Genomic DNA, 20994 nt, shown 5'->3' with positions numbered 1-20994 from the left:
GGTTGGTTCATGAGGTTTAAATAAAGAAGCCATCTCCGTAACATCAAAGTAGAGGGTGAAGCAGCAAGTGCTGACATAGAAGCTGCAGCAAGTTACCCAGCAAGTTCACACGATATCCACTCTACAGCTCAAAGATCAAGAAGTAATTTTGACTTCAAGTCTTATTATTTAAGAAATACATTTTGTAAGGCTACGGGGGCCATTGGTAGTGATTCCTTTGATGGGTCTGGGCAAAGTTAATTGAAAACCAGGAAAGGATTCACAATTCTAGATGCCATGAAGAAAGTCAAAATATCAAATGTCAGGACTTTGGAAGAAGTTGATTCCAACCTTCATGGGTGACATGGAGAGGTTCAAGACTTCTATGGAGGAAGTAACTGCAGATGTGGCAAAAACAGCAAGAGAACTAGGAATTACAAGTGGAGCCTGAAAAATGTGACTGAATCCCTGCAATCCCATGATAATGGGATCTCAACAAATGAGATGTTTCTTACGAATGAGCAAAGAACCTGGTTTCTTAATATGGAATCTACTCCTGGTGAAGATGCTGTGAAGATTATTGAAATGACAACAAAGAATTTTATATAAACTCAGTTGTTAAAGCAGCAGGGTTTGAGATGATTGACTCCAGTTTTTAAAGAAGTTCTACTGTGGGTAAAATGTGGGTAAAATCAAAGAGCACTGCATACTACAGAGAAATTGTTTGTGAAAGGAACAGTCAACCCATATGGCAAACTTCACTGTTGTCTTATTTTAAAAAATTGCCACGGGAACTCCAGCCTTCAACAACCACCACCCTGGATAATCAGCAGCCATCAATATTGAGGCAAACATTCCACCAGCAAATAAATGACAAATCACCGAAAGGTCAGAGGATGGTTAGCTTTTTTTTTTTTTTTTTAGCAATAAAGTACATTTTAAAGGCAAGCCACTTCATGTTGGTAGGTGGCAATTTTTTTTTAAAGATTTTATTTATTTATTTGACAGAGAGAGGAAGAGAGGCAGGCAGAGAGAGAGGAGGAAGCAGGCTCCCTGCCAAGCAGAGAGCCTGATGCGGGGCTCGATCCCAACACCCTAAGATCATGACCTGAGCTGAAGGCAGTGGCTTAATCCACTGAGCCACCCAGGCACCCCAGCAATAAAGTACATTTAAATGAAGGTCTGTACATTGTTTTTTAGGCACGATGTTATTGCACACTTAATAGATTACAGTATAATTTAAACATAACTTTATATGCACTGGGAAATCAAAAAATTCAATTGACTCGCTGTATTGAAATATGTGCTTTATCAGAGTGGTCTGGAACCAAACCCACAGTATCTCCAAGGTACGCCTGTATTTGGACCAAAGATGGATAATTCTTACTCCAAAGTTTTAAAAATATTTACGTTAATATGGTTTCTTCTGCCACTTTTAAAACTGTATTTTTATATTTAAATTAATAATCTACTTAAAGTTTATTATTGTACATTAAATGAACTATAGATCCAGGATGATATTTTCCTCATGGTTATGCACTTTCAACACCATTTTTTAAAGTTTCTTTTTATTCTACTGATTTGTGGTATCAGTCTATCATATCGTAAATTCCCAAATGTTTTGGATCTATTTCTCAACTCACTATTCTAATTTTTGTCTATGTGGCTAATTTTGTATAACATCACATTCCTTTAATAATTTTAGAACTGCTTTTAACTATAATATGTGGTTAGGCTATTTCCATGTTTTGGGATATTTTGTGGATTTGTTCATCCCTTTTCTTGATTTGATTAACTTGTGATTGTTTTTTTCAAAGAATTTTATTTATTTCAAAATTTTGGTTCATATTTCCAATTCTGTTCCAAGTGTTATCTGTTTTAAACTTCTAAGTAATGGTGAATTTTTGTTTTCATATTGTTAAGCATTGTCAGCTATTAATATATAGCTCACTTACTATTTCATTCAGCTCTTCTATACCCTTACTTAATTGTTGGCTACCAGATCTGAGTTTCCTGAGAGAGGGGAATTAAAGTCTCCCATTTTTATTATATTTATGATTATGTCTTTTTACAGTTCTCCTCATTTCCACTTGATGAGACTTTTGATTTTATCCAGGGCATCCTTTCTTTATGTTGGTGTAAGTCTTCTTTCAATTTAGGAAAGTATTTCTGGACTATATATTTTTTTAATTTTTTAATTTTAACATCTTAATTTTATTTTTTTCAGTGTTCCAAGATTCATTGTTTATGCATCATACCCAGTGCTCCATGCAATATATGCCCTCCTTAATACCCACGAAGTATTCCTGGACTATATTTTTAATTACTTGTTCTATTGTATTATGTTGGATCCTTTGTGGGGAGGGGGACATTCCAATTATGTATTTTAGACATGTGTTGGATTCCTTCAGCCTATCTTTTATTTCTACTATCTTTACTGTAATCCTCTTTATCTTTTATATTTGTTTCTTTTTATTTGCATCCTAGTTTTATTTTCTCTGTCCCGTACTGTGCTTTCTGCTGTGTCTATTCTCCCTAGAACACCTAATTGTGTATTCCTCCTGTTTCACAGAAATGTTTCTACAACACACTTTTTTTCCTATTCTATCTTAAATTCTTCCAGTTCCCTTTTCTCATTCTTATAGCTTTCCCTTTTACTGTCCTATCCTTTCCTAAGTGAGTTCTATTATTCTATCACCATCACTATGATTTTTTTAAAGATTGATTTATTTATTTTAGAGAGAAAGAGCACAGAAGTAGGGGAAGGGACAGAGCGAAAGAGAAAGAGAGAGAATCTCAAGTAGACTTCCTGCTAAGTGTGGAGACCAAAGCAGGGCTTGATCCCATTACCCTGAGATCATGACCTGAGCCAAAATCAAGAATTGAACACTTAACCAGTTGGCTGAACTACCCAGGCACCCGCCATCACTATGATTTTTTAAGAGAAATTCATTTAGACTTTAGAATAAACTTCTTCATAAAATTTCATCTTTTTGAAGTGTTATATAAATGGAATCATGCGATATGTAATCTTTTGGGACTTGATTTTTTTACTCTGTAATTATCTAGAGATACATTTATGTTATGTGTATCAATAATCCATTCTTTTTTATTTAGGAGTAGTATTTCATGCCATGAATATATCACATTAAATTATTTACCTATTGAAGAATATCCATTATTTTCCAGCTTTTGGCTATTGCAAATAAAGTTGTCATTAATATTTGCATACATGTTTTTTTGAGTAAGTCTCTTATATAAACCTTATATCATATAAAGCTCATAATCACTGAGAAAAATGTCCAGGAATGAAATTGCGAGATTTTAGAATAATTGCATATTTAGTTTTCTTACTTTTATTATATTTTTAAGTACTAAATTTTCCATTTGTTTCTTCTTTATGTCTTCCATTTCTGTTCAGAGACTTCCCTTTCATTGCTAAGGCTTTCTATTTTTCCATTTGTTATAAGCATGTTTGCTATTGTCTGTCAAACTTTTTATGATGACTGTTTTTAAAATCTTTTTTAGATCATTCTAAACTCCCTGTCACATTTATTTTTGTCTGTTTTCCATTCATTTTGAGATCTTCCTGATTGTTGTTGTGAAAGTGATTTTTACTAAACCTAGGACATTTGGACCAGTATTTTATGAGACTCAGGATCTTATATAAACCTTATATTTTAGCTGGCTTTCTTTGCCAACACTGCATCAGGGAAGGAGAGGCACTGTGTCATTACTGCCAAATAGGAGTAGAAATCCAGACTCCTTTTTGGCCTTTCTTGACCACCAAGGAGTGGGGATCTTGTTAATGCTGGGTAGGGTGGGAATTTCCACTCCCCATTAGGCACCCAATAATATTTCTCTGACTAGCTGGGGTAAGTCAAAAGGCCACTAGCTAGTGGCCTTCCACCAACACCCCAAGGACTATGGTCTTGTTACAGTGGGGTAATAGTAAATATCTGACTCTCCACTGGGACTCCTTTGACATTAACCTAATTGGGCATGTAAGAGTATTTCATTATTGCCAGGTGAGAGTAGAAGTACAGAATCCCCACTCAGCCTTCTCTGAAATCATCCCATAAGGAGAGATTGGGATACCTTCTTACAGCCAGACCAAGGAAGGAAATTTGGCCATCTACTCAGTCTTTGTTGGCCTGGGTGGGGATGAAGTCACACTTTATTTTGTGTTGTTAAACTAGAGTAGTACAATTATTATATAAGTTTTCTGTTTTACTAAGCTCTCCTTTTCTAGTCTTTTGGCTTGAGAGGGCAAGCTTTATCATCATTCATCCATTCATTCATTGATATCTGTGCCCACTGATATTTGAGTTAACTTCTGCAGCTCTAAGTCTGGGGTATATAAGACAAAAAGAAAACCCAGGGAACTCACCACAATATCATTCATGAGGTCTCAAATTTCCTAACTTGTTGAGCCCTATCTCCATCTTTTTATATTTATTTTATATATAACATTCGGGGTTTTGCATTTCCTTGATTATTGAACAGTTTTTCAGGTACCAGTTGGCCATCTCTATATCTATTCATATCTTCTGCCCATTTTTTGATGAGATTGTTTTTTTACTGTTGAGTTATAGGAGTGATTTTATATATATATATATATATATATATATAGAGAGAGAGAGAGAGAGAGGGAGAGAGATTTACTTGAAAGGAGAAGGCAGGGGAAGATAAAGAGAGAGAATCTCAGGCAGACTCTGGACTGAGCACAGTTCAATCTCATAACCTTGTGGGGTTCAATCTCATAACCTGATCATGACCTGAGCTGAAATAGAGAACTAGACACTTAACCAGCTGAGCCAGCCAGGTGTTCCTTTATATATTTTAGTTTAGTTTAGTTTAGTTTAGTTTACTTTTATTAACATACAATGTATTATTTGCTTCAGGGGTATATGTCTGTGAATCATCAGTCTTACACAATTCACAGCACTCACCATAACACATACCGTCCTCAATGTCTATAATCCAGCCACCCTCTTTAAATATTTTAGATATTAGCCCCTTATCAGATATATGTTTTGTAAGTATTTTCTCCTATTCTTCTATTCAGAAGATTGTCTTTTCATTTGTTTGATGATTTCCTTTGCTGTGCAGAAGATTTCAGCTTGATATAATCCCATTTGTTTAATTTTGCTTCTATTGTTCTATGGTTACTTTTTAATAAAAAAATTAATGTTGCTATGTTTTTTTTTAAGATTTTATTTATTTATTTGACAGACAGAGATCACAAGTAGACAGAGAGGCAGGCAGAGAGAGAGGAGGAAGCAGGCTCCCCGCTGAGCAGAGAGCCCAACGCGGGGCTCGATCCCAGGACCCTGGGACCATGACCTGAGCCGAAGGCAGAGGCTTTAACCCACTGAGCCACCCAGGCACCCCTAATGTTGCTATGTTTAATTGCAAATCTTATCTGTTTCATAGCAAACTTTTCCAATGAGTTTAATTTATCTTTAAATTTTTTTTCTCAGCTATTTTTTTACATTTTTCAGGCAATACATTGGAAAACTAGAAGCAGTATCTTCATTGCTTACCATTCACGTTTGAAAGAGTTGGATTTCCCTAGACCTGTCATTTTTCTGAGGACTCTTTGGGCAATGTGGAACAGTAATGACCTTCCTCAAAGATTTCCTCAACTCAAGGTTCTCCCGCCTTTGTTTTACAAGGACAGAAAAGTTTCCATTGAATGTGCCATAATTGTATAGTTGAATTTTCCCTGCCTCTCTGGACCTAAAGATGTTCAAGAGCTCTACTACCAATTCCATGTTCCTCAGCTTTATTCATACGCATCTTGCACCAAGGCCTTTGTCTTCCCAGGTGAATCCTTCACTTTTTAGAATGTGTATTCCCAGCACTTTGAGACCTCCCACTTCTGAGGCTCTGGTCATTCTCTATCCCTTCATTCTTCACATTCTCCAGGGCTGTTGGCTTATTGGTTTTCAGCCCTGTTCCTAGCAACTCTCACTCAGATTGGTACCCTCTCCTTCTGGGTATGCATCTCTCCTGGCTCTTTCTGAAATTTGCCACCCCTGGGTTCCCTCAACATTAATTTTTCTTCCCCACTTCTCCTACCACCTCTCCCTACACTACATCCTGCAGCAAACCGCACCCCCCCGCACACTATTTGCTCTTGATCTTAATTATTTTTATCAACATGAACACATTATTTGGGTATTTCTCAGTTTTCTTTTTCACTTACTTTCATTGACATGGACATTTGAGAAACTCATTTAGTTATTCATTTCACTCTCTGTAGTTCTAATAAGAACACTAAAGAGAATTAGCCCTAAACCATAATCATACTAGAAGTCTGATGATCATATTCCAGATTACCATCATGTGAACACTATAGAAATTTTGGAAAGTAAGAAAAAAATATCAAAACAAAATGATTCATAATCCTACCATGCATAAGTAATCAAGGTCAACCTGTTGATGTATTTCCTTACAGTCTTTTCTATCATATATAATGTAAATGGGGTTCATTGTACATATAATTATATACACTGATTCTTTCACTTCACATTTCAGATCACTTAAATTTTAAAGAATCACATATTTCCAAGGATTAAAAATACCAAGAAGACAGAAAGGTAGAAGATAAAATAGAATCAATTTTTTTTCTGTTTTATAAATAACTTTATAAAATTTAGTGCTGTGCAAGCTCCCAAATTACTAGTGTTCCCTAATTCACCTAGCCATTTCCTCATTGGTGAACATCCAGTTTGCCCCCCAAGTTTTAGTATTTTAAGTATAGACCAGAAAATCATAAATATTTTTGAATATGCTTCCAAATTTGTGGATGTAACATCAAAGAATATGGAATGTTTTAAGGTTTTTGATATATACCAACATTTTTTTTCCCAAAAATGTTTCTCAAATTAACACTTCCAGCAATAGGATATAAGAGTGTCAGTTTGACCTAGCCTCTGACCATCATCTTAACCTTGATTAGCCAACAAAGCATATTTTTTTGGTTTCCCATCATATTATTCCCATCATGTGTCAATAAGTAGCTGTGATCTGAGCCAACCGCATTTTATAAGCATGATTAGAAGCCATTGCTTGACTCTCAAGTCTGCTCTCCTGTCAGATAAAAATGCTGAAAGGAAACTTGGATGATTGAATGCTTTTATGATCAATGTCCCCTCTCCCCAAATGTAGATTACATTCACTCTATCATTGTCTATTGGGGAATGAAGTTGAAGTTATTGGCTCTGATAAAAAAGGAGTAGCAAGCTATATCATACTTTCATATTAAATACTGATAAATGAAGAAAAGCATTTTAGGGTCTAAATTATCTAGATCATTACTTTAATTTTACTCTCTCTGACGGACGACGAGACTATCTAGCTGCAAATAAATAGTACTTTCTACTGCCCTTCTTTGATTGCCAATAATATCCTAACCATGCATTTTCTAAGACAGTGAAATATTCCCATATGTCCTAAACATGAATAAAATATCTGTGATGGGCCTAACTTACTTGGAATTCTCATTCAGTAGTAGCTTTATCAGCATTTTGTCTTGAAAACTCTTCTCAACTTTTATACTTCTGGCTTTGTAAGGACTAAAAGCTTACAATGTAAAGCTTTAAATTTAAAAGCTAAGGAAGTACCCTACAATTTGTTTATCTAACTTGGAGTTTTCATTTCAATGGGTCTTTGTTATCAATACAAGACTTACCTAAGGAAGAGATCATATCGAATATCATCATTTGGGTTCCCTGATGGTGTTGTGTAGCAATAATCCATTAAGACATTCCATCTACAGAATGAGGTAAACATAATCATGATTCAGAATCTCCTTTTGGGTATTAGTTACTAACACAAGGGAAGTAAATATTGACAAATATCTTTCCCCCACAGGATAAAAATATAGTCTCATTAGTTATTTCAGAGGTTTCTTGTTTTAGAATATTCTCCTAAGCTTGAGGTGTTTAAAAATATCCAGCAAATTGCCATCCTACATCAAGTGGGTTTAAGGCTAATATCACACATACACACAAAAAAATTGTGTACAAGACAGCTGTTCAAAGTCCGGAGAAACAGAAGCCAAAAGTGAGCTACAGAGATGCTTTTATGTTCACTCTGAACAATAGCCTTTTGTTTCCAGAAGTTACTATCTTTAACAAATGACAGAAGATATTATAATACCACATACAGCAAGAAGTTTGGTACATAAATTATACACTGAAAATTATGCCAGAATCAGTGGTGGTGACAGTGGAAGTCCATAACAGACACTGTTTTAGGTAAAAGAAAACCATGAGGCAAATACACAGCCTTCCTCCACAGGCCATACTGTGCCTAGATTTATACATTATTTCATTCCAACTCTGGTGTTATTAAAATGACTAGTCTATGGGAAGTAAATGCCAATAATTCTTTTTAATTCCTGCATTTGATAAGATAATTTTAAAGAATCATATATATCCAAGAAAAACAATACAAAGAAAGAAAGGGAGAAGGTAAAGAAGAATTAAATTTCCAGAGTACACTGGAGAATACCCTTCAGGATGCCAAGTTTATATAATAATACGTGATTGGATCTTTATAATAATATTGGATTGGATCTTCAGCTTTTGAATTCCCTTTCAATTTTGATCATTCTGGATTGTCTAAAACATGGTCATAAGAAACTCAATCATATGAAACTCGATTGACTTTGGGTTTCTTATGGAGATGTTTCTGAGGGTCATATTATATAATTTTGGCCCAGATCATTATGGGGAGAGTTCTTTGTGTTGTTTTCTTTTTAAATACATTTGTATTGAATAGTAACATACACATAGAAAAGTGCACAAATCATGCAGTCACAAAATGACTGCATCTGATTCATCGTCTTTCAGATGAAAGACTAGAACATTGTGGTATCCCAGAAGATCTGCTCATTCCCTCTTCCAGTAATTCTCCCTCCTTCTTTATGGGAAGACTTCTTATTTTCCAATTGATGACACAAAATAAGTGTCACCCCTTAATCTTTGTAATTTATTATTTCTATTTATTAGCATTCCTAAATGGTGTGGCAATGACAGTATTTTTTAAATTAAAAATGAATGAGCTAACTTTATGATTCATTAAGCTTTATGTGGTCAAAATGTTTTAACCAACAGAAAAAAAGAAAAGAGTTTGAAAATACCTGCCATCCAGATTAGTGGCTTGTACAGCTGCAAATACTTTGGTTTTCAAAGGTAATCCTATATTTGGGATAATTAACTGCTGGCTGTAGGTTGAATCCTAATGATGAAAAAAAATGAGCAATTAATCTGTCATTGTCTTTCAATCAGCACATTTGCCACTTAAAACAATGATATCATATAAAAAGGGGGAGAATCAACATAAATATACAGAATCAACCCCAAAAAGATCCAGTTAATCCTTTAGTTTCTCAGTAGAACTGTTCTTAAGCCATATCCAAGTAACAAATTCATTTCCATGCATAAATCTTTTTGTTTGCATAGTTTATCATATCTAATAGTTAATGTTCTGTGTATTTAAATTGCATTCAATGGTTGATAATCAGTGGTTAATACTTAATTTGTTTAATAATCAATTGTCAACATAGAGTTTATTTAATTTAATACTTAATTTATTTAAATTACATTACTGGATAATACTCAGTTTTTTTAAATTACATCCACTTTAGTTTAAGCCCTTTCACATTAGGGTTTTGGTCTTTATGCTCTTGATAATGTGTCATTTGCCCCAAATCACTTATCTGGCAATTTGAAAATACCAAAATGTTTTTGAAAACCTAAAAAGAGACCAACATGTCCTGTAAGTTGCCAAAATGCATGCCACGGAGTTCCTTCACCTAATTCCTTGGCAGTTACTTAGAGAAGGGTGTCTCAGGATTTCACTTCTACCTTTCTACCATTATTTTATAAAAAATTTCAAGAGCTTATTTATATTATTCCCCAATTTACAGTATTAAAGTAATAGGTTAGAAATTAAGAAGTGACAGTTTTAATGACAAAAATTGTAGGATGCAAAAAAAAAACAAGAAGAAAAGAAAAGAACTTCAAAAAATGTAGGCTGTCAAATCATTTAGCATGCAAGCAAATTGTTTCCTCCAAATTTAGTAACCCTGAAGAGAATGATATTTTGCGGCAAAGGAAAAATGTTAATGTTCATTATGAAATTTCAAAGACATCAAGCAAAGGCAAAATACAGAGCATATTCTGTCCAAGAAGGACAGGAAGAAAGCAACAGATTTTGAATTTTTGAAAATATAAATTTTTAAAATTATGGTTTGGACACTTTACTTTTGAAAAAGTTGCACTTGTATGGAACATTTCATTCCCAAATAAAATCATATAAATGAGGGATTATATGCTGTACTTATTTTCTCTATTTCTGTGATAAATGATAATAGCTCCTCAAACCATTTCTAATAGGTAGTATTTTTATTTATTTTCCAGCTCCCTTTGCAAACTTCTCCAAGTATTCCACACTTCATTAAGTATACAGATCTGATTCTTGCATCAACAGGGCATTAGCAGGGGCCAGAAGAATGTTTGCTTATTTACAAATATCATACTGCTAAGTCATTTGCAAATGGTGGGACTCAGCTGTGGTTTAACCAATGAATTATCACATTTTTTCCTCCTAAAGTTGCTTCTAAGGGTATTTTTTTCCGCCTTTGTTTTTATAGTTGCTTTTTTATTCTTGTTAGTATAATATTGTCCCTAAAGTCAATTATATTTATTTTATATTTTTTCTTCGACTATTAAGAAACATTCATAGTTAATGTAGTACTATTTCAGATTTACTCTTCCTGTATTTTCTCAGAAGACACTAATATTTAGGCACAAAGTCATCTTCACTTTCCATTTCCACAGTGGAGAAAACCTATATATTAATATTACACATAAATAAGGCCACAGTTCAACTTGAAATAATCCACATATATGGAAATTGCGTAGTCAATAAAAGTTATCTTTTTTATAAATAAAATTTTCCTAAGTATATATACTGACTTCTAGAATACTTAAACAATTACATGAAACCAGACTAGGCACAACTTCTCGTTTCCAAAGAATGAGAATAGTAGGTATATAACTCTTCATGCTTTCATAACTTTTCATAACCCATTGCTATGGGTTAAAAATCAAAAACTCTGCATGTAAAATAGGAAGATATGGCCACTAATGGTTATAAAATAATACTCGTTTTGAAATGCTATAATGAAATTACATATGGATAGCTAAATGTTAGTGTTCCAAATAATAAGTATGATTTGGGTCAATTAGTGAAAGGAAATCAATTTTTTTCTGGTGTAAATTACTAGGTTTTTGTCCTTGTTATTACAATACAACTGACTATATTCCCTAGACTTTGCTTTTCACCTTTGTGACTTATTTATTTTAAAGCTGGAAGCTTGCATAAATTACTAGTTTGGTAATATCCTGTATCATGACAAAATATTTCATCCATGCCATGTTAAAAAAGTAGTTTAGAGCCATGAACTCTTCTGTGTGATACAGTAATGATGGATCCAAGTCATCAGCATTTGTCAAAATCTACAAAAATATTCATGAAGTGTGAAACCAAATATAAGCTATGGACTTCAGTTAATATATCAATATGAGCTCATCAATTGTAATGAATAGACCCCAAAATTCAAGGTGTAAGTAATAGAGGAAATTGTGCATAAGCACAGGAGGTCTGTGAGATCTCTGTATTTTCAGATCAGTTTTTCTGTACACCTAAAACTGCTCTAAAAATTGTCTGTTAATTAAAAAAATACTTTGTGGAAAAATGGTCAAATTTCATTATATAATTATTTAGTAAATAACTTTCAAAATTCAATTTAATTTTTTAATTCAACCATTAATGGCAACTTTATTGCAAACTGGTTAAAAATGAGATGCATTTATCCCGTTTTCTGAATTCTATTTTTTAAAAGATTTTATTTATTTGAGAGAGAGCAAGAGCAAGTGAGTACAGGGTGGGGAGGGGAGGTAGGGAATGGGAAGAGGGAGAAGCAAGGTAGCATCATGCACTGAGCCAAAAGCAGATGCTTAACCAACTGAGCCACTCAGGCATTCCCTGAATTACATTTTTAGAATCTGTTCCCATCAGAGCTTTCAGGATGTTGAGTCTTATGAAATAAAAAGCATGACACATCAAAAAAAAAAAAAAAAAAGTTGGATGTGTTTTGACACTATCTGTTTTATTTATAGTCTGATATCAAACAATTGGTTACCTTTTTACCACAGAATTTAAACCTTAAGGTTATCACCAAATTATAGGCTTTCATTTAGCATCTTAATTTAGCATTAAGATTCTAGAAAGTTTTGAAGGATTATATCTAGTTAGCAACAGGAGATTACTATTTCTAATGATAAAGAAAAGACCCTCACAGCAAAGCTCTCCCCAAATTCCACACTTCTAAATTTTTATTTTCTGCTTTACTAGTAAAAGAATAGTTTAATTTCACAAAAAATAATGGTGTCATTAAACACCATCTGGGTAAATTTTTTTACTTTTTTTAGGATCAGGAAGTTTCATCTTTGTTTCACTTAAATATAACAAGTAATACTGAATCCAAACCAGTCACCTCAATTCTACCCCAAGGAGCTTACACATATAAATCAACAGAGAGGAATTTTCCAGTTTAAAAAATATTGCTCAAAACAAAAATAAATATCTGGCCATATTGGGAATGAATATTGGCACATATTTGCTGAGTATTGTGGAACCAAGTAACTTGGCAGTTTCTCCTTGCAGAGGGAAGTTGGGAAATGACAGAAAGGCAATCTTCATTCCAACACATTTTAATTTGTTGTTTAGAACTCGGTGGTGTCAGACTACAAACTTATAAACATGATTTTTTTAAATGCCTTTGGAAAATGTCCTACTACAATATTTATAGCTCATTATATTCAAAGTATAAAGCACTGACTTTTAAATCAGTTGCATGAATTATAACTCAGTGCCATGATGACATGAATAATAATGTAAAAATCAGATTCATAATTTACAAAAATGTTGGTTGATAGATTGAAAAATTGATATTTAAATCAGGCATTTAAAATGTATGAATAAAAATTTTTAATCAACATGAAAATATCATTTGGGGGATTAATGTTAGAGTTATAAATAGAAATCCATAGTGTATTTTTCACGTTTTGCTGCCACTGTCTATATTTACATGACAAGAGTTTAGACAATACTATGTAGTCAACCCAAGTTATTTCAAATGTGACAGAATTGTCATCAGCCAAATCCCACACTGAAAATATTAACACATTCATCACCAGGAAAAATATCATTTGGATTTTTCCTATCTTTTTATCATAATAATACTACTTTCAAAATCTTGACCCTGACCACGGCTACATACACAGGCACACAAATTAAATACATACATATAAATATAGATAGACACTTGGAGTAACTATGTAAAATCACATTTACAAAATAAAATCGAAGTCATTTATCAACTTTTTAAAGTAATGCAGTTTTTAGTATACCTTTATCACTAAGCTATACAAAAACTCTAGTAAAGATGAATAAATGTTACCAAAGTAAAACAGGGTTAATGTGGCTTTTGTAGATTTTGATATAAAACCCTTCCGCATAAATGGCTCCTCAGAACAGTGAGAGGGAACATAACATCCTTCACCCATCAACTTACATTATAAAGGAGCAGGTTCAAAGTGCTGACAAACGTACCATTGTTCTCTCTCACAGAAATAGCAGCTGAGGACCTAAAACAGATTTAGAGAAAGGAAAGCACTGATGAGTTTTTAAATTAGAAGTTTCAGTTATACATTAATGTTGGATTTAAGGCACTCAAACTCTTGAGTAAGCGTGACATACTTTTAACTAGGCCTGGACTAGGTACACTATTTAAATCACTGAACAGATAAATAATCAAAAAGCCAGAGAGACCAAATAAAGACAGACTGTTCTTTATGATCTTTTCATTTACAAAGGCATCTTTGCATTTTGCATTGCATATATGGGACTTTTTAAAGAAAAATGTCATTCCCATATAACTTGAATCTGATACAATCACATTTTCATCAATCCCCAGAGAAGTTTCAGGAGATCAGGGATTTTGTTTTACTTTGTTCACTGCTAGAACACTGCATGGCACATGGTAGAAGTGTAATAAATATTTATTGAATGAATGAATGACTTTCCAGGTGCACTGCAGCTTGGGAATGTGTTTACTAGGGAAGAACAAGGGAGCAGATTAAGTCTTTGACACCCTAATGACTCACTTCCCTCTACACCTGTATCTTTTTGACTCAAAGCCTTTCTTTTCTTGCTTTTCCAAGTCTTGCTTTTCACCAAGTTATTTGTCATTGTTGTGCCACTAAAACCAGCTGTGATCATTTTTTTTAAATGAAAGAGAATGTGGCCTCCACACTCCCTGATGACTAAGATTAAACAATCACTACACCTTTGTGAAAGCAAACGCTAGATCTGAGGAGAGAAAGTTTTCACTCAATTACCCCATTTTGTCAAAGTTGTGACAAATCTGACAAATCCAGGGGGCTATGCAGTATTGTGAACATAACCTTGTCTTGGAGTATGTGCTTTGGGAAAAATGAATGAATGCATGACTATAAGTAAAAGGCTATGAGCTCCATCCACCTCTGAAGCCCTTTGGCTCTGAGTGATATCACCTCTCTTTGGGAGCCATAAGCACCTGTGCAGCTGACACTCCAGCAAGGGCGTGCAGTCCCACATTCTGAGGCAGGAGAGTCCAACAGTGAGAGCTTATGGCAGAGACTGAAGCCAAGCAGGACCCAACATGCAGTAACTGTTCTACGCCCCGGAAACAGGACAGTCCTCTGGAACTGCATCAGCATCCAGAGTTCTTAGCTGCTTGGATGATTCCGAAGGGCATGAGGAGAACCCCCAGGCAGACATCTGGCCAGTTTGAACCAGTTTTAATTTGGGGAGAAATAGATATATTTGATCTGTTGATATGGGTCATGGCAAGGTCCTATAGGTAGACAGAATGTGAAAACAAGGATAGAATGTGAACTTACGAGGCAAGCTGGGTATTATTAACCAGGTACTCTAGTGGGTAACTACAACTAAATTTGTAGAGAAGCCCAGGTAGATAGCTGATGATTGTTGGTGGGTCTGGAGTATCAATGTATCCCGAAATATTTCCTATTTGGACTGAAGTTGCATTTCCATAAGCACTGACTCCTGGAATTGTGGATACCTATTAAAACAGTAGATCAAGTTTAATGATTAAATAACTATATGTAAATCTAGGTATTTCATTTGCAAAATAAAACATTAGATCAGATCATTCCTAGGGTCTTTTTCAACTACAACATGCCATGGTTTTGAGATTATATACACAAAATGCTATTTGTAAGTGATTATATATGTCTTTTAACTAAACGAAACTCCATATTCACCAAAGACACTTTATTCATATTTCACAAATAAGAAAGGAGAGAGATTACATGTTCAGAGGGCTACAGCAAGTAATTCGAAAATGTTCATGAGTAAGGTCCAAATTCTGTGGCCTGCCTTAAAAAATCCCTGTTAATCTGATGTTGTTTACCATTTTGGTTTCATGTCTCCAGACTTAAACTCTTGGCTAATAATGACCCAGCCACTGGAACACTTGGGTGGTGCAGTCAGTTGAGCATCTGCCTTGGGCTCAGGTCATGATCCCATGGTCCCAGGATCAAATTCCCCAGTGGGCTTCTTTGTCAGTGGGAAGTCTGCTTCTCCCTCTGCCTGCAACAGCTGTTTATGCTCTCTCTCTCTGACAAATAAATAAAATCTTTAAAAATAGTAGTAATAAAAATAACACCCTAGCCGCACATGTTCCTTCTGCCTTCTTCTTCCCCACTTCACCATGATGTATCCTGCTTCTCCCCTAGATCTCATCTTCCCTAGGAAAGCTCCCTATCTCCATCACAGGAGCAGCTATGGTGCATGAACTGGAAGTCCCCTTCACCGAATCAGAACCCTTCGTGGGTAGGGAGTCCTCTTAGTCTTATTTGCCTTTGCATGGTCAACATCACACAGTGAATTCTGAACAAATGAAGTAAGGTCACAAATTTTCTGAGGGTCAATCTGTGGGCCTTCATCTGTAGTACATACATGGAGACTCTCATCTCTTTCCAGGGCAATCATTCATAGATAGGTTTCAGGGGGATCATGAACTCCCAGAAGTTATATTAAAATATTGTCCATATGCATATTTTCCTGGGACTGATTAGCTTTCATTGGATTCTTCAATCCCACTAAAATGTAAGAAACACCATTTTAGGAATAATCAATAATGTTCTTGATTTTTGTAACATCGTAGAGCAATACAGCTTCTCCCAGTATGTCAAAGACAGTATGACACTCATGAATACTTGTAGCAGATATTATGGAAACTTGTTAATACTTACTTTTCAACAATAGAATAAACCTTATGCATGAACTTAGAAGTTCATGGACAAAGCCAAGGCAATCATCAAGCTGATTCATGAACAGAGCCAGAATCGTTATAAATGAAAACTTTTTTTTTTTAATTCTAATTCAGTGATGTAATAGTCTACTTAATTTTTCCAATGTAGGATTATCATTGGAACAGATTCCAAAGCTGGGACATCCAGGGCAAAAATGAAAAAATAAGCAAATCTTCCCCTCCTCTCACACCTTCCTGACTGGCTAACTAAACATACCAATTCTGTGAAAACAAAACAAACAAAACACACACACACATACGTAGTAATTTTTATACCCAAGTTATTCAGCTTTAAAAAAAGGTAAATAGCACATGTGCGTACCAATGTGCACACATGCACGTTCATACACACACACACACACACACACCCCCAGATGATTTGCCTGGAATTTCTCCTGAACTATTTTCTTGGCAGCTTGGCAAGACTTAAATCCAGAGAAGAAAGCAGCCCGAAGGAGAGACCCCAGGATATGGTGGGAGGAGGGAGACCTTGGCTTTCCATGTGGGCTCTTCCCTCGACAAGGAAACACAGACATGTAATAATCAGCCTGCGTCACTCTCTCTCGGGCCCATCTCATAACCTCTCTGTGCACAACTCAGAGAGATGAATAAATGTTTTTAATAAAAAGAGTCAACAATACTCACGGTGAGGGCTTGAAAATGGTTATGGGCACAATATTCTAACTGGCCTCCGAGGGAAGATGAGGAAGGAGATCAAAGAAATCCCTTTCCTGTCTCCCTTCTCCCATCAGGTCTTAGAAAACCTGCCTTAGAGAAATTAAGCCTTCCCCTTTAATCCCAAACAATAATTTATGAAGAGGAAAAGCCAGTTTCTCCTCATACACTGGGCTAAGTGGTCATGCTCAGTGTATCTCCTTTTTGTCTGTGCTAGGATTTACCAAGAAGATTATATTTAAACAAGCAAAATGAAAAATAATATTCAATGAATTTCAGTGTAACACCCCTCAAATCACAATATTTATACTTCGATTAATTTTAATTCCTGGGAAAATCAATTCCTCACTCAGTTTCTTTTCTTTTTCTTTTCCTTCTCTTTCTTTCTATCTATCTATTTATTTATTTATTGGTGTTCAGTGCAAGTACAAATAAATGAATAGCATAGACTAGTGGTTCTCATTCAGGGTGGGAATATTTGAAGCAGTATTTTGATTTTTACAATGACTAGAGAGATTTCTTTTTTTGAACAATATACTGGGATTTCATGAGTAAGATTAGATATGAAAAACATTTGGAAATTCAAAGGACAGTCCCACACAATGAAGAATATCCCACTGAAAATGCTGACAGTCCTCTTCCACTAAATACTGCTGTAGATCGTCCCATGGTAAACATGGACCTAGACGATTCTGAGCTTCCCATTCTGTATTTCATCTTTATTTCTGAATAAGGTCCCTAGAAGCAAGGGGCCAAGAGACTCATTGCCAAACTCACCAGAAAAAAACGGTTTTTGTATAAAATAGTTCCATAAAAAAGCATGAAAAGCATAGCTAATGATAAAATGTAGGGAAATCTTCAACAATGTCACTCACACCAAAAATGTTGTTTAGAACAGCACAGCTGATCTCACACCCCTCAACTCTCACCAACAACAAACAGAACCATTACTGGGAAATACAATTGTATGTCTGAAGCCTCAACAGGCAAAGGACATGATTTGTTTAGTTTTATTGGAAATTTTTTCTTGAAAGATAGATTGGGCTTCTGATTATTTCATGAAATGGGGAGACCTTTTGTCGTGACCCCAAACCTAGCACATAATTTCACACTCTTCTTACCACTAAGCTGTTTCCACAGCCCTCCAAGGTGCTAAGATTGATGATGAAAATGACGACTGCAGGAAAGGTGTTGTTGTTGATGAAGCCCCTGCAGTGGGAGTCCCCATGCCTTCCATTCAGGGCCAGATCAGTTTCAGAATAACCCGAGAAAAGTACAGTGCAAAAATTAATCTTCATTGTAATGGTTTGCACCCCACAGTAGACATTGATGTCTCTTTCAGCTGAAATAAAAATATATAAAAAGTAAACATTAGTCACAAAAGCACAGTACAGGGTAGAAGAATAACTTTAACCTCCTCTAATGTATTTACGCATCCCTTCAGTCTGTTTAACTGATTCCTATAGTTGAATATACCATAATCCAATGTGAAAGTTAAGAAAAGTAGCCAGGAAGAATAGTCTTAGATATAGTAATTTAGGAGTTAGAAAATACCTCTGTTGCTTTGTGTCTGGTATAGAGTGGATGTGCATTAAATGTCAGTTGAGTATTACAGAATGATTAGAGAATCGAGTGGAAAAAAATCAAGTTACAGAGAAAATTCAGAGCTAGAATAACTGAATTATTCAGATAGCCTGTCCAGAGTAGTGAGATTCACTACAAATGATGCATCTTTCCAAGTGTAAGGAAGGAGAAGTTAAAATCCATTGTGAGCCATATTGCTGAGTGTTTAGGTGTTTTGTAACCCACCTTACCCAGGATGGAGAAACAAAAGCTGTCCGTCAGAATCCCATTTTATTTTGCCTGTATTAAATTACTCTAGAGAGAAAGGAATGAGAACAAATGTGCTGATACTACAAAGAAAAAAAAATGCATAACTTGCTCTAAGAAATTTTGCCAATGACTATGCCAAAATAAAAGGAATGAACTAGGCGTGGAAATTTAAAACACAATTATCACAGTTTCCATGACTATACCATGAGTTATCAGTGATGGGATCCACTCTAGGTCTACAGAGGTGAGCATAGGCACACACACAAGCTTTTCATATCTCTATCTAGTTATATTTCTTCATATGATGAAGAAAATATATGTAGCAAATGGAGAGGTGGGTTGGGAGGCAATTCCCCAGTGCCAGAAGCTTTTACATTTATTGTTTTTGGTAACTGTTTTAAGTTGAATCATGTCCCTCCCCCCATCATAAAAAAGATACACTATAGTCCTAACCCTCAGTCTGTCATAACATGATCTTACTTGCAAAATGAGTCATTGCAGATAAAATTAGGTTAGATGAAGTCACACTGAGATAGGGTGGGTCTCTAATCCAAAATGACTTGTGTCCTTAAAAAAGGAATGCCATGTGAAGAGATGGACACTGGAAGGATGCCATGTGAAGACACAGAATTGGAGGGATGCATCTATAAGCCAAAGAATGCCAAAGCTTGCTGGCAAACCACCAAAAGCTAGGAGGGGCCAAGGAAGGATTCTATCCAGAGTGTCAGAGGGAACGTGGCCCTGCAGACACCTGGATTTTCAACTTCTAGCCTCTAGAACCCCAAGACAATAAATTACTCTTGTTTCAAGTCACCCTTTTGTGGCATTCTGTTTTGGAAGCCTTAGGAAATTAATACAATAACCTTACCACTTTCTAACACTCCATTTTACCACTTAAGGTATCCAAAAAAAGCATCAGGTTTTCAAAATCTGGACACAAACAAAACAAAAACTGACTAAGCTATTTGGGGAAGTAAACTTACTTTGCTCAAAAAAGGAAAAACAAGCAAACTAAAAGGTATTTTTAGTAAATGAGATGATGTTCACCTAAGTAATACATAAATGTCACTCAAGAGTTTTTGGCATAGCATTATTGGCTTAAATATCTCAAAGGTAATCTAAGGGTTAAGTGTTCAACAGCGTATTTCTTTGGAGTACTCATTCCCCAGACTGGTTTTTGCTGGAAAACTGAGTCATATTTTGAGAATGTGAATAAGTAAAAATGAAAATTTCTGTCTGGCTGTGATTTTAAACTCATTACAAAAAGAAAGAAAATATTTTTCATGGTTAAAGATGAAGAGAAAGATGGAAAATCTATTTCTTGGCCAAAGGCAAATATTAGGCTAATTATCCAAGAAAACTCCAAGCAATATTCCCTTTGTAGGTATAATTCATTATGAAGTATATAGGAAATAATACATACTCCTTAAAATTGGGAAAATATCTCTATTAACTTTCAACGACATTAGCTGTTTAAATGCAACCATAACTTTTAATAATGCTCTTTACTAAAATAATAGAGTTCATTTTAATAAATGTTTGAGGGTCTACAAACTCCAAATAAGATCTTATATCTATTGATTATTCTCTATCTACATGCTATTCATTGACTCATGCCACCATTATCTCTTACCCTAGACTATTATGTTAGCTTCCTACTTGATTCCTTTATTTCCACACTTAACCTTCTCTAATTAGTATAGCTATTAATAGATTAATGCAATCATTTCAGCTCTGCTCAGGTCTTTAACCTATCCATTTCACTTGTGCCAGAATTCCAAATCTTGAAGCAGGTCCTCAAGACGCTCCATGATCTGCCATCATCTTACCTCTGCATTCACATCGCTCTACCATTCCCACTGAACTTTCTTTAGCTCTTTGAAAGCATCACATTGAGTGATGAAAAGCTGAAGAGCTGTTACCTCCAGGGGTGGAACTGTCTGGAATAGGGGAATCAAGGAAAATTTGTGGGATGATAAAAATGTTCTTTGCCTTGATCTGAGTAGTAGTTACACCACTACATATACCTGTCAAAATCGCAAGCT

The 20994-nt window shown here is 35.0% G+C and overlaps 1 protein-coding gene across 7 annotated transcripts in view; it reads right to left on the bottom strand.

Annotated features, from left to right (window-relative positions):
* ZPLD1 (zona pellucida like domain containing 1) overlaps positions 1–20994 on the bottom strand; it is a 199346-nt gene that overhangs the window by 12785 nt on the left and 165567 nt on the right. For all 7 annotated transcript variants that reach the window (XM_013045609.2, XM_045088286.1, XM_045088283.1 and 4 more), the window contains 5 exons: positions 18238–18458; positions 15006–15187; positions 13637–13709; positions 9134–9231; positions 7679–7759 (listed from right to left, as the gene is read on the bottom strand). In XM_013045609.2, coding sequence (XP_012901063.1) covers positions 7679–7759; positions 9134–9231; positions 13637–13709; positions 15006–15187; positions 18238–18458 — 655 coding nt within the window. The remainder of the gene's footprint in view (positions 1–7678; positions 7760–9133; positions 9232–13636; positions 13710–15005; positions 15188–18237; positions 18459–20994) is intronic.

The sequence above is a fragment of the Mustela putorius genome, unplaced genomic scaffold (assembly GCF_011764305.1).
Source record: "Mustela putorius furo isolate JIRA1106 unplaced genomic scaffold, ASM1176430v1.1 tig00003834_pilon_pilon_pilon, whole genome shotgun sequence".
NCBI classification, from domain to species: Eukaryota; Metazoa; Chordata; class Mammalia; order Carnivora; family Mustelidae; genus Mustela; species Mustela putorius.
Note: the sequence above shows the minus strand (reverse complement) of the source record. Positions and strands in the feature narration are given on the sequence as shown.